Genomic DNA, 25,791 nt, shown 5'->3' with positions numbered 1-25,791 from the left:
ATGTTACAGTTAGAACTTTCACAGGCCGTGAGAGATGACGTCTCGCTGTCTTTTTTCTATTACGACTTCCTATGCCAAGACAGTGAATTATTTGAAGCAAGCTAGATAGCCTGCTTTTGGGTGACACGTTTACGGATTGGTGATTGGGACCGCACCGTGGAGAGGAGCATCTGTCCTTCCACCAACTCCACATCTGAATGCCTACATGCCTCCATTCCGTGCACAAGTCTGTGGTTAGGCAGTATTGCTCTTTTGAATTGTGACTCTTTTTCTACACAGTGTGTGACTTATCACTCCCCAGCTGGCATATTTGTTTTAACTTGTTTTATAGCCATCCTACTTGGTGTAGGAGAGATTAGTTACGCACAGCTAGTGTGGACTTTATGGGAGAGAGCGACAATCACTCCTACACTTCTCTTTGGAGACCTTGTTACTTTGGATGGTCTGTACCTTGGATTCCAGGTTATATTCCTCACTCACAGCCCACCTGATACCCTACTCATTCACTGGGTATAGAGAGTAAGTAATATCTTTGGGATGGTAGGAAGTTGATACTGTTTCCAGGCATATCTTTGTTAGTCTAATTGAAGTAATTGCTGTCCTTTCTTCCATGTGCAGGATACTGCTGCAGATCGGCGTATATAAAATCTCCCTACTTTCACGGACAGAGTAAATCCACAGTCGCACGCACATACACTCATCATACGCTAGGGCCCATCACACTAACATTCATTCTATTACTCTATCCACACTGAATATAAGAGAGAAAACTAAACCAATCTGCATCTAAAGCGAGTTCAATGCGACCATAAAGAAATTGTCCTGAGTCATGATTTTAAACATAGGAAATACATTTGAAACTCAATAAATGACAAAGAAATAACCACCCGACACTGGAATTCAAACAATTTCAACTTTTTATCTAAATTAGTTCAAATGAAAGTCAATCAATAGCAAAAACATTATTCTCATAGTTACCTATTCTAGCTAAATGGGTCAGGACAGGTCTCTCAGTAAAGTCTCCAGAGTCGCCGTCCTCACGATCAGCATCGATCCTCACGAACATAGGTTCAGGAAGAAGTGGCCTTAGACCCTCCCTAGTCTAACATTATTTATAATAAAACTTGCAAAATAAAAGTAACAAACAAACTCCGAACGTCTGTTGAGCCGCTGAGCAGAGCGAGCAGGAAAGGATGTTGTCTGGCAACATTTAGAAAACCTCCGCTCAGAAAAAACACAAAAATAAAAACACGGAAGAAGGAAACTCGAGCTGAGGGAACGATACATTTATGAATGCTCTTCCTTGGTACCATAGTGAAGCCACCGCAAGTTATCTCAGTTCATTGTGGCTTTATTCTTTTCCAAGGGCAGTTGGAAGCAAGCCCGGAGCTGCTGTCCTCACGGAAACTTTTAATTCAGACAGAGGCTGTGGTCAGGTGACTTCCAACCATGTTCAGCAAGGCCTCTCGTCAAATCTCAGTCACTCGAGTTCAGGCTGTAAATAGCGGCCATCTTGGTTTAGGCCAATACGGACCATCTTAATTAAAAGAAACACAAAACAACGTTACCACATCGTAATGATTATACAGTGTAAATTCCCACTAATACCCTTATGTGTATGTAATTATCTAGCCGTCTGCAACACAAAGAAGCATTAGAGCACGTTATTTAAAAGCACAAACACGAAACAAATAGCACTTTTGCGACACTCATTTAATTAATTTGCTCACCAATTTAGTTCACATATTAATAAAGCAACATATATGCATTCCCACGTGTGATTTTCTCTTCATTAGTAATGTTGGTTAATCAAGACTTCTAACAAAATTAATAATTAATGATTATAAATTAGAAATTTTAATCATGACATATAACATAAACTGGAGTTTAAATCTCAATAAATTTTCAATAGAAAACCCTGCTCCAGCAATACTTCCAGGCGCTAAGGAATTCTCGGATTAAGAAGGGTTGCTCCCATAATAGAGGATCAAAAAGGCTTTTCAAGTAGTTGACTGCTACATTTAGGTATTTTATCCACTTTCCCCTTTCTCTTGCGTGCTACCCAGCCAAGGAGGAGCTTACAAGCTTCCTGGGAAGGGTAGTACGGGGTGGAATTGAGACCTATGCATTGTCCCTGCTGGAATTGTTCCTGAAGGTTAGTGGCTGTATGCTGTTAACCGATCTGAGATCTGACATTTAGTTGGCCTTAGGACTCTGTGCAATTAACCACTGATAATCCATGCTAAAGTGCTTGTGCTCTCTCCTTTAAACATAGTAAAATTGACTTACACCCAATTGTCACAATTAATTTACTTGTAAGTTCCTAGTAAAATGGTACTGCACATGCCCACCACCTAGTGTTCCACCTGAATGCTACTAGTGGGCCTGCAGCAGTGATTGTTCCACCCACTTTATTAGCCCTTTAAAAACCTGTCTCGGGCCTGCCATTGCAGCCTGTTGTAGTTTTAAACTGCCATTTCGACCTGGCGATATAAACCTTTTGGCATGCCTAAACCTTCCTTTTTAATGCATATGAGTCATCCCTAGCGTAGGCCCTAAACAACCCATAGGGAAAGGTGAAATGCGTTTAAAAAGTTGGATATGTAATTTTAAGTTTTACATGTCCTGCTAGTGGAAAACTTTTAGAGTCTATTTTTACTCTTGCAAGGTCTACCTCTCCCTTAGGATAACATTGTGTTATCTTGTTACATTTAATATGTCATGCATTTTTATTGGAAGCAGGTAGGAAAGTCAGGTTTGGTGTTTGAGGAATTGTAATTTAAAACCCTCTTTAATAGTAATGGTGAATTTAAAGTCACAATTTTGAAAGTCCCACTTTTAGAAAGTTGGCATTTCACTGTCCCAACCATTTAGTGCTTGCAACCTGTTTCTGGGTCACATGACTAGGTGTAGTTGGCAATTGGCCTTTTTGTATTCCTTCCAGACAGCATCACAATAGAGGGCCTGGTTGTTGGCAGGATGGGCCCCCTCTAGCAGGATTGGGGTCAGAGCTGTCATCTACCACCCTTGCACTTCAAAGGCACCGGCCCTGCACACACACAAATGACTTCACACTAGCCTATTGCGCCCAGAGGCAGACTAGGACCAGGGCAAGGAGGCTAAAAGTTCCATACAATTCCAGACACCTCTGTGGGGAAAATTCTAAAAGCTTCTCCTCCGACTTCAAAGTGGTCACCAGGTATAAATATTGGACCCTCAGACCCAACTCCTAAGACCACTTCTGGACATGTGATCTCTACAGGAGAAGGACTGTCCAGCTGTGTAAAGTCTGCCCTGCTGACCAAAGACTGCTCTGCTGCCCAAGGCCTGCTTTACTCCTCAATGACTCTTCTTCTGATGTGGATTGTCCTGCTGAGCCCAGCCTGCCTGTTTGGGCACAGAACCTCGAGAGTGTTTCCAAGGGTCAGTCGACTGACCTCCTGTTATGAGCTACAGGGACACAACAGGCTACTCACCGGTGACACAACGAATGCATCGCAATGCAGGACTGCACCTTGCAGCATCTGTTTGGCGGGTTTGCAAGTACCCACCCAGTATGATGAATCTCGATGCCAACAACCAGCCTAGCTCCACGCATCTTGCGTCCATCACCGACGCATCTTGATGGAAGTCATCGCAGCATCAGCTGCTTCATTGACCTTGATGCAATGTGACACCTCTCGACAATTGCATCACAGCACCTTTTCTGAAGCTCCCCCGGCACCGACCCAGCGCAACACATCTCAACGCAGGACCTCGCATCACAGCTCATGTTGAAGCCTACTTGGCGCCAGTGCAAGCCGATGTAGGATTTCACACCTCGACGCCCAGGACACAAGGTACTTTCAACAACAGGCTGAACTCAGTCCAGTATCTGGCCTGTGCTCCATCACAGTTTTACTCATCTTGTGACTTGGACACAGTCCACCGTAACCAGATAAGCCAATTCAGGCTTCTTGCTTCTAAGTGCTACTGTTCTCCAAAACCTTTAAACTTGCATATCACTGGGTCTACTGATTGGGTTTTTGTCCTTTTGGTGTCAAGTAATTTACTCTATTTTTTCTAAATTGCTGAATGATTTTTCTTGTGTTGAGTTTTCAGTTTATTGCTGTTTGAGTGCTGCATAAATACTTTACACATTGCCTCTAAATTAGGTCTGACTGCTTTTGTGCCAAACTACCAGAGGGTTAAGCAAGAGTCAATTTAGTAACTTCTGTGGTTCACCCTGACAATGATTGTGACTGTGAAGGGCTCACACCCCCCTCAACCAACAACACAGTTTCTCACATTGCACCTTCTCCCAAACATGAAACACATTACAATACTCCAGCCTGAAATACCTCATGAAGTTTCAAGCTCTACTACTGCTAGCATTCTGTTTAATGGAGCATGCAATGGCAGCACCGTCTACCAGTGAATATTCATGCCCTTGACTCCTTGTTCCGCCTAAGCTCTAGCCATATTACTCTTAGCCCTAGATGGTTTACCAAAGAATTGCATGCTGGAATGGAATTGGAAGTTCATCACTGATTCAGTTCGCAAACTATTATGAAACCAACAAATGAGGTACTTCCAAAAAGCTATCATAAATACAAAAAGCAACAACTTTCCACCGTATCTGCAGGACCAACTGTCCATCTAAAGATCCCTTAAAAATGCAGATTTTCCACAGTTTTAATAGGTAGAAAATCATGATTTTATTAAAGGCACGGAGGCTAATATTATGCATCATCACCTTTATTGCTGCTCTAGAACACTGAACATGCATATATTGACCGAACAGGCAGCCAATTTCCTCTTAAGGTGCTGCGAAAAAAACAACAAAGTCCAATAACAGCGAATGTCCATCTTCATAACTCAAATTCCCAAACCTTTCCAACGCTTCCAAACTTGTATCTGACGATAGATGATCAAACCGTCTTCTTTAACCTGCATAACAAATAAATAATTAATAAACTGGGTGGGAACAGCGGAGGGATAGTATTAGCCTCCGTGCCTTTAATAAAATCATGATTTTCTACCCATTAAAACGGTGGAAAATCTGCATTTTATGGCAAGGCCCGGAGGCCAATATTATGCATGTTCAAAGTTCACCAATAACCTTATCCACAGGTTTAAAATATAATTGTTTTTAAGTTGAATCATTAGACCAATCTGCTGCTTTCATGATTCCACTGTCTCATAAAAGCCTCACTAGCCATTGCTCCCCTAACAGAATGTGCCCCAAAAGCACTCACATCCACACCTGCCTTAAACATAACTCCTTTAACCCACATAGCCAAGGTAGGCGAAGAAACTGCTTTAAAGGGTTTCTTATAAGAGATCAAAAGTTGAGAACAATTTCCCTGTCTCAAACCAACGGTCCTCTTCTCATACTCTTTAAGACAACAAACCACACAAAACCGATCACACCCCTCCAAAAGAGGATAGAAAATAGTCCTAGTCATTGTCTTCATCCTCTTCCTTAACTCAAAACACACACCTTCTGGTTGATAAAACATTGAATCCACTTCCATAGCCCTAATATCCAAAACCCTTCTAAAAGAAACCAAGCAGAGAAGCATCGCCAGCTTCCAAGACAATAACTTAAGATCTAAGGAAACATTATCACCCCAACTGAGTACTTCCTTCAGAACTATCGTAACATCCCAAAGAACTGCATACCTAGCACCAGGTGGTAAACCCACTCTTACACTTTTAACCAATCTTCTAGCTAAGGCATGTTGCCCCACTGGCAAACCATCCACCAACTCATGTCCGGCTGAAATAGCTGACCTGCTTAAATTAACAGTATTGTAAGCCAAACCACTGCTGTACTGATTTGTCAAAAAATTCACCACCTCGACTACAGGAGCTGATACGGGATCCAAATCCCTCTCAAGACACCAACTAGACCATCTTCTCCATGCTGACCTATAGGCCTTTGTTGTCCCCTTTGACCATGACTCTGTGATAAGATCTGCAGCCTCCTTTGATAGTCCATGCACTTGCCAAACTCTCCTGAAATCAACCAAGCTATCAACCTTAACTGACCTGACATCACCAACTCGTGAATATTTCCCTGCACGTCCAAAATTATCTCTCTTAAATCCGGCAGCAACACCGGATCCTCCCACAAAACACTCATCACATCTGGGAACCACATCTGAGTTTTCTAAAAAGGCGTTATTAACACTAACTCTGCTTTTTCCCTTCTGACCTTCGTCAATACCCTTTGAATCATAGAGAACAGAGGGAAAGCGTAATTCCTCCCCATCTTCCAATCCTGTAGAAAAGCATCTATTCCCTTGGCTTCCGGATCTGGTCTCCAACTGTAAAAATCTCTTAGTTGACAATTCAACCTGTTTGCAAACAAATCCACCTGCAGTGGACCCCACCTCTGTTGCAATCTTTTGAAACCCTTCCTGTTCAACCTCCAGTTGCTCACATCCTTGAGATATCTCGAATACCAGTCCGCTTCTACGTTGCTCAACCCTAGAATATACTGAGCCTGAACCATAATCTTCTTCTCTAAACAAAACCTCCAAAAATCCTTCGCCAATTCAGCTAAGCCTTTTGACCTTGGACCCCCCCCCAGCTTGTTCACATACCTCACTGCTGACAAATTGTCCATCTTCAAGAGAACACAACATTTCACCTGATCCTTCAAGAAGCTTTTTATTGCAAAGGACCCTGCCAGCAGCTCCAAACAATTTATGTGCATGCTTCTCTCTTCCTTGGACCACTGTCCCCCTGTTGACACCATGCCACATCGTGCTCCCCAACCGTGCAGACTTGCATCTGATTCTATTTCTGTCTCTGGAACCTCTCCAAAAATTGCCTTCCCATTCCAAGCTTCCAGACTCATCAACCACCAATCCAATTTGTCTATCGACTCTTGATTCAATTTCACCTTTTGAGAGTAATTCTTTCTTCTCCTCAAATAATAAGCTTTCAACCTCTGCAATGCCCTGTAATGAAGGGGACCTGGAAAGATCGCCTGAATCGATGCAGATAACAGACCCAGCAACCGAGCTAACTGCCTCAACATAATCCAATCTGCCTTCTTCACTCTTTTACCTTCCTTCCTGATTTTTCTCACCTTTTCCATAGGTAACCTCAACACACATTCCAATGTCTGTATCTGAAAACCTAAAAATTGCATCACCTGTATCGGCTCCATACAAGACTTCTCCTTGTTCACCACAAATCCTAGATCCTCCAGAACGCTCACTGCCAACTCCGTTTGTTCCATAGCTAAAGTCCTTCCCTCTGCCATTATCAATATATCGTCCAGATAAATTATGAAACGAATCCCTCTGGATCTCAACCAAGCCGCAACTGGCCTCATTACCTTCGTAAAGCACCACGGGGATGATGTCAACCCAAATGGAAGACTCTTGAACCTCCAGAGCTTCTCTTTCACCCTCAACCTTAGAAAATCACTTTGCTCCTTGCCCATTGGAATCGTCAGATAAGCATCTTTCAAATCCAACCTGGTCAACCAATCTCCTTTCCTCAACAGGTCCCTCAACGTGTGAATACCTTCCATCTTGAAATTATTGTAACAAACCCAATCGTTTAACTCCCTCAGATTTATTACTGGCCTCATACCTTTCCCTTTCAATTCCACCAAAAACAAATTGCTTATAAAACTGACCTGCACAATCTGCGCTGGCTCTATCTCCCCTTTCACCTCCAACGCTTCTACATCCTTCATGACAAGTTCCTCCATTTCCTTTGAAAACCTCAAAATATTTAGTGGCCTCTCCCGCACCATAGTTTGTAAAAAATCTATTCTGTAACCTGTCACTGTTTCCAAAATCCAAGGATCTTTTGTTATTTCTCTCCACCTCGTAAAAAACTGGGTTTGCCGCCCAATTTTAACTGGATAGAAATAAGGTCTTGTAAACATCTTACCTGATGCACCCCTTGATCGCCTCTCTGAACGCAAGCCTCTCGATCTTCCCCTCTGCCTTTGGGGGAAAAAACGTCCGTGCTCTGACCTCGTAAAGCCGTAGTTTGACCCAAAACCGGCCCCATAGGGTCTGAAACCTCTTCCGAAGCTTTCTCTGGACACACCTTGTCGCCGGCCAGGGAATCGACCCCGCATTCGCCCGGCCACACCAAAAACTCTATGCATATCTTTTGGGGCTTTCCGAAGTGAGTTGAACGTACCCACATATTTGGCCATATCTTTAACGAAATCATCACCAAACAAAAGTCCATCACTAAGCTCTCCAAGCTACTTATTAGCCAGATCAGCCAACTTTGGGTCTATTTTGTAAAGAATACTCTTCCTTCTTTCTATGCAAAGCGCAGCATTGGAATTACCTAAAAGGTAAATTGCCCTCTGTATCCACTGCCGCATTTCTGCCACATCCACGCCTGTATTATTAGAATGTGCCTCCTCAAACATATCAAATATTTTCGTAAGTGGACCCAAGACATCCAAAAGCCTGTCCTGGCAGCCTTTTAGACCTTTGTCAAGACCTCTTCTAGGGTCCCTGCCAGTCTTGTTTATGATAGCCATCATTTTCTGGTCCAACTCCGGAGTATAGGCTACTTTACTGTCCAGAGTTGGTCTAGGACATTCAGACCTTAGTCTGGTTCTAACATCCTTTGGAATTTCTCTCCGAATCCAGTACCTTACGTACTTCACCACATGATCGAACATCTCCTCTCCTTGGGGGTCAACAAATCTCCAAATTCTAATTTTATTTCTTTATCATTCCCCTTTTTCTTCTTTAGAGGCACCTCCTCTACATCTGAATCATTGAAACTTGAACTACAAGTTATCTCTACGTCTCCACTTGTAGAGCTAGAATCGCAGACCACCACCATGTGCACTTCCCTTCGCCTTTATAGCGCTCTCTTTTTGAACCTTACGTTCATTTCCTTTTTTTACCATTTCCACATGTTTTTTTTTCATGGCCTTTTTCTTTCCCTGACAGGACCCTCCTGCGACCACATCAACCTCTTTAGTGGTCAAGAAGCTCTCATCTTCAGCTTGTCTCTGTCTAGACTCCTTTTTTAACAAAGACTACTCCACAGAATTTTCTATTTTCTTTTCTAGAGATGCATTTATCTCACCAAACATTTTTTCCATGTAAACTTTCATCCTTTCTTCAAAACCAACTCAGTATTTTCCATCTTTATTATCTTTATGGTCTTCTTAACACTAAACCTTCCAAAGTTATCCTTTAACAACCTTCTTTTCTCCTCACACCAATTCAACTATCCACCTAACAACACTCCTAAATACCACAAAGCACTGAAACCTCAAATAAATCACTTACAATAAATTCGCCTCACTTGACTAATGAGTGACCTGTCTCTCAACTCTTGACCGAAGTCTGTCAGAAACTGACTCTCGTTCTGACAGACCCTTCATAATTACCCCAAAATATGGCTTCCATATGCTCCATACATTTCAATGGGCCTTCGCCCAATCACCTAAGATGGCCGCCGTACGCTACATAAGTATGGTGTCCTCTTAAGTACTTCTTTCAAAATAGAATTCCCTCTCGCGCTCCACAACACTGGAGGCGCGAGAGGAAACAGACGCGCTCGAGCGCAGACACCGTTCGCTAACAGACGCACTCGAGGGCTCTCACCAGAGTAGCTCGCGCTTACGAAGCCTCGCTCATAAAAGCCTATGCACGACGATTCAAACTCCTAGCAGTAACTTTCCCCGTTTTTAAAACAGTAACGACACGCGTTATGCGTACACCGTTTTTATTAAATAATTTACTTTCACTACCAGAAATAAACTCATCAATAATTTTCAACAAACTGTCTCAACTCCACACAGTCCTCATAAATACCAGTTAAACAAGCTTTCATTTAAATATCATAAATAACACAACATACCCAAAAATACCACATTCATTAAGAAATCAGATATGAAAGGGACTTATCTGTGTTTGAGCAGCAACAAAAGAGGAAAATGGCTGCCTGTTCGGTCAATATATGCATGTTCAGCGTTCTTGGGGAGCAATAAAGGTGATGATGCATAATATTGGAATATTGGCCTCCGGGCCTTGCCATAAAATCAAGTCTGAATTCCACAATGTGAAGCCAAATATCCTGCTTCACTATGATTTGCAAAACAATGGTGCAACATTTCATTACGAAAGCTATAGATTTTGAAACCCCCCCTTGTCTAGCAAATGACCACCTTGGTCAACATTCAGTTCCACGCATAGACCCTTCCTCCATCCCATTCCAAAACCTTTTTTCCAATTTTTTTCAGCTGCAGGTCTGTTTAAGCGTGTCGATTCATACTGCTGATCATGATCTTCATTTTAACCAAGCCCTGTAGTAATCTTCAAGAAGCACATTCCACTTCCCAGACTATCCTCCAAGTGTGTAAACACATCAAATTACACCCTAACCCCACCAGATATATCATAGACCATTGTCATGATGCCTATCATTAGCACAGATATACACTAGGATAAGCCTCTGGCAACCTAAACACTGGCTGCCTCTAGTAAGGAACCTTCTGCTGCCTCAGAAAATGAGGCTATGAAAGGCTTGCCTAGGACAGCATTGGTATATCCTGTCAGATCCAAAGACCCACGTGCCTCTTCTGGGAAACAGCGTTTACAACGCTGGTAATACCACGCAGGTAGGTTACCCGCGTTGTTACCATGCATGGTATTACATCGCAAGTCGTTTCAACGACTTGCGCTAGATGGCGCACATCACCAGGGAATGTGTTGGATTTTAAATCCAACACATACCTTGCTGTTGCGCTTACTGGAGTAGGAATAGTAATTTATACTATTCCTAAATCCAGCGCGCCATCTAGAGAAAGTCATAGAAACGACTTGCGATGTAAAGCCATGTGTGGTAACAACGCGGACGATGTAACGTCCGCGTTGTAACCTACTGCGGGGTAATGCATTGCGTAGTAACGTCATAAATTCGCCTCTTCTACATTCAGGGTGCTTTAGTAACTGGGACAACTACTTTGGAAGAACCTACTTAGGGAAACTAATTGTCAAACTTAGAGCCTCACCCACCCTGCCGATTTTCAATCATGCTCTCAAAGTACACCAGATGGAACAAGAAAATAAGACGTATTTACAACTTTGTCCTTACTTGTGAATTTCATCACGGACACCCAGTACTGACATGGCACTACTGCATCAAGTGAATAACCTGAATAGTCAGATTAAACGCTGTTGTGTCTTATCTCATGTCTCTCTTTCGGTAATCCACGTTTACAACAAAACTTTTTTAAGCTGACTTTGACCCCGCATACCATTACTCCGCGAGGACTTTGACCCTGCATACCATCACTCCCCATTTTTTTATAACGCGTGTGCATTTACCACGCATGCCTTTACAACGAATTATGTTGTAAAGGCATGTATGGTAAATGCACACGCGTTGTGAAAAAAACGATTAGGGCGATCCATGTCGTTGTGAGGAAACAGAGGCTCTTCCGTTTCCTGACTACGACGTGCACCGCCTCTCAGAGACAGACAACAGACTTCGTGAAGAAGGAACCAGGAGGAGAGACGAACCATGAAGAGAGAGAGGAAAGGGGGATTGGGTTAATTTTTTACGGGTGGGGGTTCGTGCTGGGGTAGTGTTTTAGGGTTTAGGATAGTGTTTGTGTGTGGTGTAGGGTAGTGTTTTAGGGTTTAAGGTAGTGTTGTGCTGTTTGTGTAGTGTAGGGTCGTGCTGGGGTTAGTGTTTTAGGGTTTAGGGTAGTATTGTTGTGTTTGTGTAGTGTAGGATAGTGTTTTAGGGTTTAGGGTAGGGTTGGGGGTCGTGCAGGGTAGTGTTTTAGGGTTTAGGGTAGTGTTGTGGTGATTGTGTAGTGCAGGGTAGTGTTTTAGGGTTTAAGGTAGTGTTGGGGTCATGCAGGGTTGTGTTTTTGGGTTTAGGGTAGTGTTGTGGTGTGTGTGTAGTGTAGGGTCGTGCTGGGGGTAGTGTTTTAGGGTTTAGGGTAGTGTTGTGGTGTTTGTGTAGTGTAGGGTAGTGTTTTAGGGTTTTGGGTAGTGTTGTGGTGTTTGTGTAGTGTAGGGTTGTGCTGGAGGTAGTGTTTTAGGGTGTAGGGTAGTGTTGTGGTGTTTGTGTAGTGTAGGGTACTGTTTTAGGGTTTAGGGTAGTGTTGTAGTGTTTGTGTAGTGTAGGGTCGTGCTGGGGGTAGGGTTTAGAGTAGTGTTGTGGTGTTTGTGTAGTGTAGGGTAGTGTTTTAGGGTTTAGGGTAGTGTTGGGGGTCGTGCAGGGTAGTGTTTGAGTGTAGGGACCAGACTGGGGGTCGGGGGTCGTGCTGGGAGTAGTGTTTTAGGGTTTAGGGTAGTGTTTGTGTAGTGTAGGGTAGTGTTGTGGTGTTTGTGTAGTGTAGGGTCGTGCTGGAGGTAGTGTTTTAGGGTACTGTTGTAGTGTTTGTGTAGTGCAGAGTAGTGGTTTATGGTAGTGTAGGGGGGTCGTGCTGGGTAGTGTAAATGTAGGAAAAGGACTGGGTGTCGAGGGAGGGTCGTGCAGGGTACTACATTAGGGTGTAGGGTAGGGTACTCTCACTTACCTTTAAAACTTTTACAATGAGTATACCTTTACTACGCATGCCTTTGCATTGTAATGGCATGAGTGGTAAAGGCATAGTCGTTGGAAAAGTTTATGCTGTGATAATTTGCGGGGTCATTGTAATTGCGTTATAAAAAATGCGGGGTGATGGTTTGCGGGGTAATTGATTGCGGGATAACGTCACATATTCCTCTCTTTCACCTTACAATGCGCAATAACCATCTTATTGATATAGCGCGTACAGACTCCTGGTGGGTGTTTCTTCCCCACAGGGAGTCTGTCCTGATTATTCAGCTCCATCCTTTGGGGGCCATGCATCTCACAGCCTTGTGATGGTGAACAGGAGCATGAGGGGGTGTCCTGCGCATCTCAGGCAAAACTTCACATGGAGAATTGGGTATCCCCGAGTCACTCGGTGCAGCTCTATGGGGATGTTTCAATTACCAACATCTGGAGAAAAAAAGCTTGAACCATTGATTAACCACTGGTTAAAAGCGCACAAACCCAACTGAGCTGTCTATTTCATCCAACTAGATAAACTGACAATTGGGGCTTTGCCTAATTGTCATTGAAAATGGTAGCAGTCCAAGCTGGGGAAAACGATGGTCACTTTTAATTTAAATGAGTGCTTGTGATATAGGCTTTGGCATACCTGTAATATAACTGCATAGCGCATGTATCGTTCCGCAGAAGAAATGTTTATTTGGGAAATGTAGAAAAGATACAGGTGATGCTTTGAGTGTTAGTGTTGTGGTAGACGAAGGGTGTGGGTAGTGGTGCAGGTGTGAAGAGGAGATGTAGGTAGTGTTATTGGTGTAATGTGTAGTGTGGTGCTGGTATAGGGTGTAAGTGGTGGTATAGAGCATATGGTAAAGATGGCGTGGGTGTGGAGCATAGGTAGTGTGCTGGTAGTGCTGTAGGTGCACATACAATCCTAGCTCTGCCCTGAAGCACAGTGTCAACTTCAATCTTCCTAAAAAGGTAGGAGTGTGTCAGGAGTACTTCAGTATGAATGGATGCACACTGTTTCCATGCAGAACAGGTGAAATACACAGTGACTTCCTGTTCCATGCTCCACTTCAATAATAATAATGAAATAAGTTGCCCAGGCACTATGAAAGAAGGGAGAGGGCTCTAGAGACTGTCGCGGAGCTTGTTATTTCTTTTTAAAATGGACATTATCGCCTACAGTAATAATATGTTGGGTGCTACTGGCCCTTGTTCTTTCCCTTTATTTGTGACTTCTGCAGTTCTATGCCATCCACATTCCCAGGCACTCCACTTATATGGGTGGCAGATTCAGATACCACCTCCTACAATGTCCCATGTCTTGTATCACCACCCAGTTTATTGGACGGTCCACGGGTGGCATCTGTGAGCTTTAGTATCTGTAGCCTTAGTAGCTGTATGGGGCCCTTGAGACCCACCTCTCACCTATTCCAGCTGTTTGACCACTGATTTTAACTATCGGTGGACCAGAAGAGGCACTCAAGGGGCCGCTCTTACACATGCATGAGACGATGATCTTTGCCTCCAAGCGGGCAACGCGTCACCTGACTGCAGCGTTCCCTTTGTTTCCAGGGACACCTGCTGTACAAATTCCACTGACTGCATAATGCTCCCATCCCAGAACGCCAACACTTTCCTTCCTTAGTCTCTGTACTCCACGCAATTCCTGCTCCACATTAGGGACCGTCAGAGCCTATCCTTGCAATCCTGATGTCAACTTTGCCTTCTGGTGCTGCCCTCCAACCCCATACTTTTAATCCCTGTTCTCCTTTTAAGCATGAAAATTCTGCAGTGTATGCAGTTGAGGTCTTGGGGTAGAACAAGCCAATACCATTGCAGCCACCTCACCACAAGACCTGAGACCTGAGACCTGATCCGTTCCTGTTATTGCCCAAAAGGCGAATAATGCCTACATCCCCGGAGCCCTCAAAACTTCATGGACGACCACGCCTCACTGCTCATAACTACAGCAATTACACTCAGGAAAAATGCAAACAGCTGGATTATTCCTAATTTCCTAAATCATTGTTTAAGAGGTAGAACTGCCAAGTTTATATAAGAATACGGAATATTTTGTAAAAATCGTAGTGAAGTTGTAATGTATTACTTTCCCCCACAGTGATGGACAGCAGCCAATGCAGGTTTTAACCTTTCTTTATTGTAATTACGTCACTAACACCTAAGAGCGCCGGGCAGCCGCCTCCGAACGCTTCGTTTATCCCTCGTGCGTCTCCACTCTGTCGCGCATGCGCAGACGTGCCAAATATGGCCACCACGCGCATTCGCGTGATTACGTAGTGCCCGGTCAACTAGACCGCGACACTACATATCTCCCCTTTTTACACCACACACAATACTATTTACATAACTGAGACTAGGTTACCGTTCATAGTCTATTACTCCAGTTCATAGTCCTTAAGCCTGGCTGGTCTCACCACCGCTCTCCCCACTCGGGTGTATCTTACCGGGGTAGCGTGTCCTTCTCGACCCTCTGCTGCGACAGGGCTTCCCCTTCTTCCTTCTGGGGTACCTTTCCCTTCTCTTCCTCCTTTCTCCCCCTCTTCCCGGGTCCTTTCTTCCCTATGTAGTCCTTCTCGTTCATCCTCTTCGTTGATCTGATCTTCCGGCATACTCTCTCCCTTTTCTCCGTTCGGTGTTCCTTCTTCGTCCCTCATGTCCTCTGGGGCTGTCACTCCTTCATTGTCCTTTCGGGGCCACTGTAGGATTTTGTTGCACTTGGCCATGCGGTCTTGGGACCATCATTCCCATCACTGAGTAGTGCCGCTCTGTCATACACCTCTTCCACTCTCAGGGGTGGGGAGTATTTGCTGTCTCCCTTCCTCTTGAGGATTGCCAGCTTTACCCTGACCCACTCCCCTTTTTCCAAAGCTGTCTCCTTCACGTTCTTTCTGTTGTTGTAATGGTCAGTATATATCTTCCGCGCTTTCTCCAGGTTGTGTTGCACCACTGCAGGTGACCACTTGCTTGTGATTGTCTTCTCCTGCCACGCGACATTGTCTTTCGTGAAGGGTTGCCTTCCACGTAAAATTTGAAACGGGCTGTACCCCGTGCTAGTGGGGGTGATGCGGTATGCCCATAGTGTGCTTAGTACCTCTTTTTCCCAGTCCTTGCCTCCGGAGATAGCTGCCTGTATAGAGCCCATTATCACCCTATTGAACCTTTCTACTTGGCCGTTGCTGGCAGGGTGATATACCGCCGTGTGTTTAAGTCGTATGCCATTTCTTTCTGCGAATCGGTTCCATTTGTCCGAAGTAAACTGGGGTCCGTTGTCGCTTATAATGGCTCTGGGGATGCCTTCCCTGAGGAATACCATTGTAAGGAATCGAATGATTATGCCTGTGTCCATTTCTTCTTGAATGTGTACCTCTGGCCACTTTGAGTATTTGTCCACTATCACGCATATGTACTTCGGAATACCTATGTTGTCAAGGACCGGCCCGAAGGTGTCTACCGCCACTTCTTCCCAGGGATTACAAGGGTTCGTGAACCTCCCTAGAGCTGGTCTCATGGGTTTCAGAATTTTGTCAGCTCCTTGGCACTGCACACAGTCTCTGACATGCCTCTCCACCTGTAGGTCCATGCCTGGCCACCAATATGTTTGTTTAGTTAGTGCTTTCGTTTTCACGATTCCCAGTTGCCCCATATGTATTATCTTCAGAAGGTGTGGTATTCTTTCTGCTGGTGGTACCACCCGGTTTCCTCGGTATACAAACACCCCATAATTTCCCACTGACAACTCGTCCCTGACTCCATAAAATTGCCAAATTTGGGTCTTCTGGTGTCTCCTATCGGGCCACCCTTGCATTATGCATTTCTTGATTTCCTCCAGATCTCCATCTGCTCCGTAGGCTTCCTTCCATTCGCTCCTGCTTATTGCCCTTTCCGGATCCTCCGTCAAGGCTACCATCTCCTCATCTTCTTCCGTGCCCGTTGTGGCACTCTCCTTTGCCGCCGCCCTGCTGAGATAATCCGCTATCTTGTTCCTCGATCCTGGTATATATTCCACATCATAGTGATATTCCAATAGTTTCAGTGTCATCTTCGCGATTCGGGGAGTCGCGCCGGCATGGCCACTGGACGTTAATACCTTCACCAGGGGTTTGTGGTCTGTCTTCAGCAGGAATCGCGTGCCCCACAAGAACTGGCGATATTTCCCCATGGCCCATACTGCGGCCAGCATCTCTTTCTCAATCACGCTGAACTTTTGTTCTGAATTCGTCAGTGATCTCGATGCAAAGCTGATCGTCTCCTTCTTGCCATCTTGTCTCTCTTGCATGAGCACTGCTCCCAACCCCTTTTCACTGGCATCTGTCATCAGTATCGACTTCCCTAGGGGATCGTACCCTTGTAGCGGGATAGCCTGGCTTATTTCTCGTTTGACTTTGTCAAACTCTTCTTGCGCTTCTTCCGTCCATGCGAACGCTGTTTTCTCCCTCGTGAGCTGCCTCATGTGGTGCGTTTTCGTGGCAAAGTGTTGGACGAACTTACTTTAGTATTCCGCCATCCCTAGGAAGGATCGTACTTCCTCCTTGGTGGCGGGTGGAGGAGCATCGCATATGGCTGTCACATTCCCCTTCTTTGGTGTTATCCCACTCTCTCCAATTTCGTGCCCTAGGTAGGTGACCGACGACATGCCGAAATGGTACTTCTCCCATTCTGCTGTTAGTCCGTTATCCTCCAGGATCCTGAGCACCACCTCCAGCTTTTCGTCGTGGTCTTCTTGTTCCTTCCCCATCACTAGGATATCGTCCTGGAAGTATTGTACTCCCTCTATGTCCTTGAGCAGTCGGGCCATTAGCTTTTGGAAGACCGCCGCTGCCGATGCCAACCCTAAGGGCATGCGGCAGAACTGATAGCAACCAAAGGGAGTTATGAAGGACGTCAGTTTCTTACTTGTGTGGTGCAGGACTACCTGATGGTAAGCTGACTTTAGATCGATGGTGGAGAACCACTTCACTCCTCTTGTTCGTGCCAGCATCTCCTCTATACGTGGTAGCGGGAACTTCTCCACCACAATACATTTGTTGAGTTCTCTGAGGTCCACACATAAGCGCACCTTGCCTGACGGTTTCATGGCCACCACTAATGGCGCCAACCATTCCGCGCTATCAATGGGTTCAATGATCCCTTCTTTTTCCAGTCGGTGTAACTCCTGTTGCACTGCCACTCTCACAGCGATCAGTATGTTCCTCACTTTGTGTGTGACCGGTTGGACGTTCTCCTTAAGCACGATTTTGTGAGTAAACTTTTCCAATTTTCCTATCTTGTCCCCAAATATCTTCGGGTGCGCGCTTCGCAGTCCCGCTGCCTTTGACCATTTTCCTTCCAACGCCACTAACACTTGTGTGTCTCCTCCCGGATGCAGTTGTATGCCCAATTCCCCTTGGTCCATCCACCCCAGGACCGAGGGTCCCTTCTCTGCAACGTACAATTTGCACTGGGCGCTGTGTTCTTTGAACTGGAAGAGCAGTCTTCTAAATCCCACCATTGGGATAGGTTCCCCCGTGTAGGTGACAGGCCGTATGTCGGGTGGTTCCAGATGTGGGCCTACTGTCGGTTCAAATTTCGCTTCCCACACCGACCTTTGGACGATCGTGTAGGGGGACCCTGAATCCGCTACTATGGTGATTTCCACCCCTCCGATGTGGATGTCGCACTGGGGTTTTCGAGCTCTTCTGCCGTCGATACCTAGTACTTGGTCTTCCACGCACAGGACTTCGTCATCTTCTTCCTGGCCCTCTTCTTCTTCTCCTGGGTCTTGTGCCACATATTTCACCGCGCGCGGTTTCCATTTCCTGCGACACACCTTCTCGTAGTGGCCGACCAGGCCGCAGAACGCGCACTTAGCTCTGAAGGCGGGCCAACGTTTGTCGTGTGCCGCGTGGCTCGGGCTCCCGCACCTGTAGCACTTCGACGTTCCTTCTTTGTCCTGTTTCCACGTCTGTCCCGGCTTTCCTTTCCCTTTGTACGTTCCCTTATTTTCTCCTGGCGCCGGTTTTCCTCTACCATATTGGTCGGCGTCTTCCACCTTGTTTATCGTTGGTCTCGGGGCCTGGTCTCTCTTCGCTGCGTCTACGCAGCGCTTGGTCAGTTCTGCTCTTTTCACGATGGCTATCACGTCTTTTAACGTAGCGTCTCCGCTTGCCCACAATTTATCCTGCACCGTTTTGCTTGTCGTGTGCATGACAATTTGGTCCTTTATAAAGTCGTCGTGAAGAGCTCTGAACTTACACGTTATCGCCAGCTTCCTTAATGCCGCCACGTAGTCGTCTATCATTTCTCCCGCTTCTTGCTTCCTCTGCTGGAAATTGTAGCGGTCGATAGATGTGCAGACTGCAGGGCGATAGTGGTTATCTAAGTCTTCAATGGCATGTTTGAACACATCATCGTCTGCTGGTGGACGGGTGACCGGTGTTAAGTTTTGGAATACTCGTATGCCCTCTTGTCCCAGATTATGCCAGAGTATCCTTTTCCTCCGGCTGCTGGAGAACGCTTCTTCATTCTCGTCTTCCAGTGCTTCGAGGTAATTTTTGAAATATTCTCTCCAGTCCTCCCATTTCATTTGAGGCTCCCCTGGTCTTGGTAGGAACGGGACCGGCGTCGTTAGCGCTGATGCCTGTGCGCACATCTTGGTTTCCGCCTGTTTCCTGGGACTACCTGGTGCTTCCGTCCCTTTTCCCTTTCTTTGGGTCGTCTGGGCCTCTTCGGTCCCTTCTGCGCCGTCCCTCCCTGATTCCGCCAGGGCCTCTTCTATCTCTCGCCCCTGTGTCGCTTACCACGCATCCTTGCACTTGGCTGGCACTCCTGCGTATTCTCTTGCCTCCCTCTGGCTTGCGTCTGCCACTGCCGCGCTCTCTCGGTGTCCTGGAGTCTGTCCTGCGACCCCCTGGTGTTCCTGCCCCTGTAGGGCGTCGTCTCCTCCGGTTCTCCTGCTGTTGGGGGCTTCCTCTGTCCTGGGTGACCTTCAGGGTCCTCTGCGTCCCAGCCTCGTCGCCACTGTAATGTATTACTTTCCCTCACAGTGATGGACAGCAGCCAATGCAAGTTTTAACCTTTCTTTATTGTAATTACGTCGCTAACACCTAAGAGCGCCGGGCAGCCGCCTCCGAACGCTTCGTTTATCCCTCGCGCGTCTCCACTCTGTCGCGCATGCGCAGACGTGCCAAATATGGCCGCCACGCGCATTCGCGTGATTACGTAGTGCCCGGTCAACTAGAGCGCGACACTACAGAAGTATCTGGGAGCAGACGCTAGCCCGAAACCAACCAGTACAATTCCAAACTGACCAGTCCGAAGTGACCAGCCGACCACGTAAAGGATGCAAACTAGGACAGAAGAAGGTGAATTGTGTATCCCAGTTGAGTCCTTATTAAGGGCGACAAGTACAGAACGTATACGTGCATAGGAAGGGTAAATACAGAATACCAGTCTTTAATCCTTTTCAAAAGTAATTAATTCCCTATTTGTGTACCATGGCACCTAGCAAAGAACACTTTCGCTTATCGGGATTACAAATAAACACGTGGCCTCTTAGTGGTCTCCAGTCCCCAGTAACTCATGCGTTTTGAACTACATGTAGCCTGCAGGGTTTTCAGTGTATTTGTTTTGATCCAAACTGGGCTTTCCCTGCGCCCATAGCAACAACAACAAACAGAGGCATCTCGGCCGCCGTAGGAATGCGAGCATGGCAAACAAAAGCGCGCGGCGGGAGGCCGGGTGGCTGCAGTCAGGTACTGCATCCAAGGCGAGCATCACATGGGGGAAAGAGCGGAAGGTTCCAGCCAGGGCTGTCTTTGAGTTACGTGCTGTCTGTCTGCTGTGCCGGCTGCGCTTGAGGGATGCCGATTTCCTCCGGGGCTGAAGGGCATGTGGGCGTTGGGGTGGACACGTCCATCAAGTGGATACCTGACGGAGGGACAGACTTCCAGACCCCTAGGGACGTTAACTCCTACCTGCAAAGGTAAGCCACTGAAGGCTGGGACTGCTGCTGCGTCTTGGGAACTTACGCTAACTAAAATGTGCATAGGTACCACATATTATATATATCACACACAGTCAAGCTTCGAATAATGAAAATAAAGTGCCACCTCCTTTAACAGTAACAAAAGATCTCACCTATTTTCGCATTTACATTTATGTAGACATTGTGTTATTTTGATGTGTATTGTACAGCTTTCAATTCATCTATATAGATAGAAGCAGGATGCCTAGGAAAAGGTTGGCTACAAAACACCATAGTACATTGAACACAGTAACCGAGTCCACAAAAAAGACAAAGCAAGTGCCAGTTATTCTTTCTTTGATCAGGGTGCTTGGATTGTGTTACCAAATGTCAACATACAACCGTTTCCTTTAGTAGAGCAGCGGCTCGGCTATCTCCTATCAATACAGAATGCGAGGGCAAATAGGCGAATAAAGATGTATTGATAGTGAACGCTGTACATTTGGGAGCCTCCTGGCTGTACTGTTGATATAAAATATCGCGAATAAAAAATATATGAAAAGTGCAAAGAAGAATGTTTTTTCAAAAGTAAAAATGATAATATGTGCTGCACTGGGGCATGGTCGCCAGTGGCATGGGTATAGTGTCATGGGCCCCTGTGCAAGGAAGGGAACAGGTCTGGCTGTTGTATGAACTGTGAAATACAGCGACAATGTGGGTTCAGTGGGCCCTTCAGGCCTATGTGCCCAGTTGCCGCTGCACCTGCTGCCCCAATGGAAGCCACGCCACTCTTGGCCGCACAGATCTCTCAATAAATAGTGTCCCGTTAAATTCACCCATGCTGGAGGGCTTACGTTTCTCGTGTGGTTCACTGGGGACACTGTTATGTGACAATTGTTAGGGCACCAAAAATAGAATGTGCCACATCTGAAAGTATTTAGTTAACCACGCTGCCCTGGTCACTCAAGCTTTGTCTCGTCTCTCCATCTTCTGACACTTTAGTTTTCATAAAGGACGCGTGACAAACAGACAGAAACAACACATTAGGTTGGGGCAATATTTTGACTCACTACAGTGCAGGGCAGATTGCTGAACAATGTAAAAATAGAGAAGATGTGTCTTAACATCTGGAGCTGCCGACTTTGAAAGTGGAGGAGCCAGGTTCGAGGCTCGGCGTGGGCTCACAATCGTGCGATTCTGGGCAAATCACTTAATCTCCCAGTTTCTTAAAGTCTAAAACAAGAATGTGTCCTTGTGTTATATAACTGGCGCTCATGTAAAGCGCTACAATGCTTTCGGCTTGAGTTCGCGCTATATAAAACTGCGAAAAACATGCTGCGCTCGACTGTTTCAAATTAAGAAAACACATTCGCTTTTGAAGTATATACATTGCGGGCGGGAATCTAGGATATGTAGTTTGCTTGTTGTTAGGGTTTCGTGGGGCGTTCCCTTAATTATTTCTCCTACGAGGGACCCTCCGAGGAAGGTGTTCTGTTATTTCTCAAAATTCACGGTACCTGCCTGCACACTTTGTCTTGATGGTCCATGGCAACTTTATGCACGTCCACTAGGGGTCACCATCGATTCACGGATATAATAGAATGTTTGAAGCTGACACACAGGGAGAAGGCAGTGACTTTGTCATACTACTTGCAAAAGCAAGGCGGATGGTTCATTACTTTGTGGCAAACCTCCCATGAAAGCAATGTAGCCGCGCACTTAGACGGGGTACTGCTTCAAACGCATTTCACTAATGTGACAAGTGGTGCAGAGTCGGATCTTCTTGGGGCACGATACCAAAAGGCACTGTATCCTCGTTCCTCTTTTGGGGGTTCTCACGGGGTTCCAGAAGTGAGCGGCTAAAGTGACGTCACTGGTGGACACCACCATGTTGCGGGAAGTGGATGTCTGGATGAAGTGTGTATGTATGGCTTAGGGCTATGATAGGACACCTATGGTGCAACCAGTAGGGTGGCAGTGGACCGTTCCCAGAGCAACACATCTGCCCACATTGACAGAGGAGGCAAAGTGTCACATTGCCTGGCGGTGGTCAATATCTCACACTAGCCACTTCTTAGGTTGGTAAGCACAATGTATAATTTATTTATTTGATTTAAAAAAAAGTGCAGGTTGCTGCCGAATTCAGGATTACCTTGAGCCACGGCTGCCTAGTCTTAATTTCACCTCACACCTCTTTCTTTCACAGTCGTAGTCGTACACCTCATGTCTCTTTATCACAGTCTTGCAGGTTCTTTTCTATTCCTGCCTTCTCCCTATGCCACTGTTTTCCTATCGTTCTCTTCCTTCTTTCTTCCTTATCTGCATTGTTCTCTCTTGTTGATGATGTAAAATAAATGCTGAATCCCCAAAAAGAATGGAGGTGCCCACAACCACCTTGAGCCTTGTGTAAACACCCTTGCAGAAGCCGTGGTAAAAGGCGTCAAAGGCCCTTTTGTAGGGCACTTTTGTAGAGAAATATACGTAGGCTGCCGAATTAGACCTGACGTCACAAGAAAATGTCCCCACTCTAGGAAAGACGTTCTTGTCAAATTCGTATTTGGGACAGACGCCCTGAGGATGCAACAACCTAAGCGCCTTGGTAAGCATTTGAGAAATAAATAGGAGTGGCAACATATGTATTGATGAAGGATGATTAGGTATAGAAAACTTGATGCACGAAATAGTTTGAGCTAAGGAGACTTCTAGAGGACAATTGAAAAATCAGTGCATTTACTGGAGTGTGGCGTAATACACACGTGGGCGGACATATGCGAAACTGAAAGACTACCCACTGCCTCTCTCAGCTTATAAAGCTTCTGCCAGCTTTAAAAACATGGCTTCCTGCTGATTAACTTTTCTAAAGCCCTTTACATCTGAAGTATGCTGCTTAGCATCAACAGACTCCTCTGCGGTGATAGCTGTGCATTGCAAAGCACCATACATAACACAGCGGTGGCTCCTCCGCTAAGGTGGTGGAGCGTCGCCCCACAGGAAAAAAAAAATGATAATAACAATGTTATTATCATTTTATTTTTCATTATTGTCTCTGTAAAGGTGCGGGCGGGGCTGTGCTGCCCACAGAGCAGGGAGAGGGGTGGTAGGCATAATCTCTGAAGTGCACATGACAGTTTGGCTGGCCTTCTTGGGCCGGCAAACTGTCAAACACATTTAGCATGTTCTCCACTGGGCTGTAATGCACAGCCTGGGTGGAGAACATGCACAGACTCCCAGCCCCTGTCTGAGCGCTGAACCACGGTGCTCAGACCAATCATGATGCTGCTGTCATGTTGACAACAGCTTTGTGATTGGCTAGGAGAATCTCGGACCCTGGGTGCTTCCTGCTTCGTGGACCGAAGAGGACAGAGGAGAGGCATCCGCTCAGAAGGTAAGTTTAATTGTATTTCTTTTTTCCCCTTTTCTTTTTGTTTAACCCCTCCCACCCCACCACTCCTGCTTGTTAGCAGCCACTACTGTAAATAAATAAGTCTACAATATCACAGACTGGTTGTTTCCAAGAGCAATGCAGCAAGGAGACATTTTAAGAGAAACCTTATGCACGACCTTTGTGAGTTCAGATTAAATTAACTCAAAACAATTCAAATCCAGTAAGGATGCTAATCTATGGTTGAAATAATAGTTCATTGTTGCATTTTAATTTCTTGCAAGTTATGGGATTTGAATGTTTTGTGTAAGATGCTCATTTATTTCTACACTTCGTTTCCTATGTTGTGACCTGTAGGAAACATTTAGCGATTCATTTTTCTTGCAATGTTGTACTTATAGTGGCGTGATCAGGGAGGAATGGAAATCCCAGAGAGGGCAAAAGAAAAAGAAAGGAAGGAATAGCCCTTAATTTGCTGACCATGTAGGATTGTGCAATTCATCAATCCAGCCTTAAGGCACATTGGGACCGGCATTATTTGGAAAACAATGTCCAAATTGCTTTTTATCATCAACTCACGTTACAGGGGATCATCATCATCAAAGACTTTATTATTGATCACTAGGATCATAAAAGTACATCACAATACATCACATAAAACATTTAAAATCATGGACAAATAAATATAATTTTTTTAGAATCAAAGTACAATATGAACAAAGCAAAGTTAAAACAGTGCTGGTTACACAAAATTGGAAAAACAAAATTAGGAGCTAGCAGCAAATGCATCATAATAGCAGCAAGGAAAGCATGGGTCCAAAAAAAGAGGAAGATTGGTGACGTAGTAGGACTAAAAGAGCCATAGCAGTGAATAGACATCCTACAACAAAGTGCATCAACGCAGACGTAATAAAGTGACCAGTGCATAGGTACATTGGAATATCAGAATAGCAATGTGTAGTATGGGGAAAACCATGTCTACCACAGATAGTACAGTACTGAAATATTATTACCGGTTTAAAAACCCATGCAATACTTAGCCTGCATGAAGCACTAAATACCAGTGCTCCCTTGCGTGCTGGCTGAGCAGTGGTTTCCGTTTATATACTTTTTACGGCTTACCCACAGCACAAATAGATATTTGGCTACTCTCAAGACCACTAGTCTGCTAGTATCAGTTTTCAGTTGTCTAAACACTTCCATGTATGTTCTGGTGCCCAGATTCTTACATAGTGCCAATCCGCTTCTTCTGAAGCCGGCAATAGGATGGACAAAAGAAAAGTACGAGTAAAATGGTTGGTGATGTTGCTACCTATGATATCATCAGGATCAAAGATCACATGACTTCACTTCCTGTAATGCTACCAGGGGTGATGCTATGTGGCGTCACTTCCTACGATGTTGTCCCACATGAAAGGGCATGTGATGTCACTGCAACTACCCCATGCATTTTGGTGAATCGATGTCCATGAAAGTCAGGTCTCTCTCTTCGTGATATTGGAGATGCGCCTGGTTGAGATCTGTGTGCATCTGTCTGTGAGTGAGTGCTGGGCACAGATTTACGCGGCTGCAGCCTGGCCGCCCAGAATTACAAACACATTTTGAAAGTAGGCAAGATGCATACTTTCTAAGCAATTGGGTGCATGCGTGGCATTTTGCACATACAAAAAATCTCTTTGTAATTTTGATAATGTAAAAAAATGCTTCTATCTCCTCGTCTGCAAGTATGCAGATGAAAAAAATATGCTTTTTCAAATCTTTGTCATGTAATAGAATAATCATGGTCTGTCTCGGGTCTATTTAAACAGAAGAACATCTTTTCGGGGAGGAGGTAATCTTAAAAAGAAATGAAGGAAGTAAATAAAATGCAAATAATATGTGGAGTAGAGAATTCTACAGAGAAGTAAACCAA

At 45.2% G+C, this 25,791-nt stretch overlaps 1 protein-coding gene across 1 annotated transcript in view; it reads left to right on the top strand.

Annotated features, from left to right (window-relative positions):
- Positions 1–25,791, top strand: part of MFHAS1 (multifunctional ROCO family signaling regulator 1) — a 571,050-nt gene that overhangs the window by 354,770 nt on the left and 190,489 nt on the right. Inside the window, exon 3 of the mRNA XM_085643040.1 lies at positions 20,392–20,515. Within this exon, the coding sequence (XP_085499166.1) occupies positions 20,392–20,515 (124 nt within the window). The remainder of the gene's footprint in view (positions 1–20,391; positions 20,516–25,791) is intronic.

This window comes from Triturus cristatus, chromosome 2_2 (genome assembly GCF_964204655.1).
Source record: "Triturus cristatus chromosome 2_2, aTriCri1.1, whole genome shotgun sequence".
Taxonomy (NCBI): Eukaryota; Metazoa; Chordata; class Amphibia; order Caudata; family Salamandridae; genus Triturus; species Triturus cristatus.
This window is presented reverse-complemented; position numbering and strand designations above follow the sequence as displayed.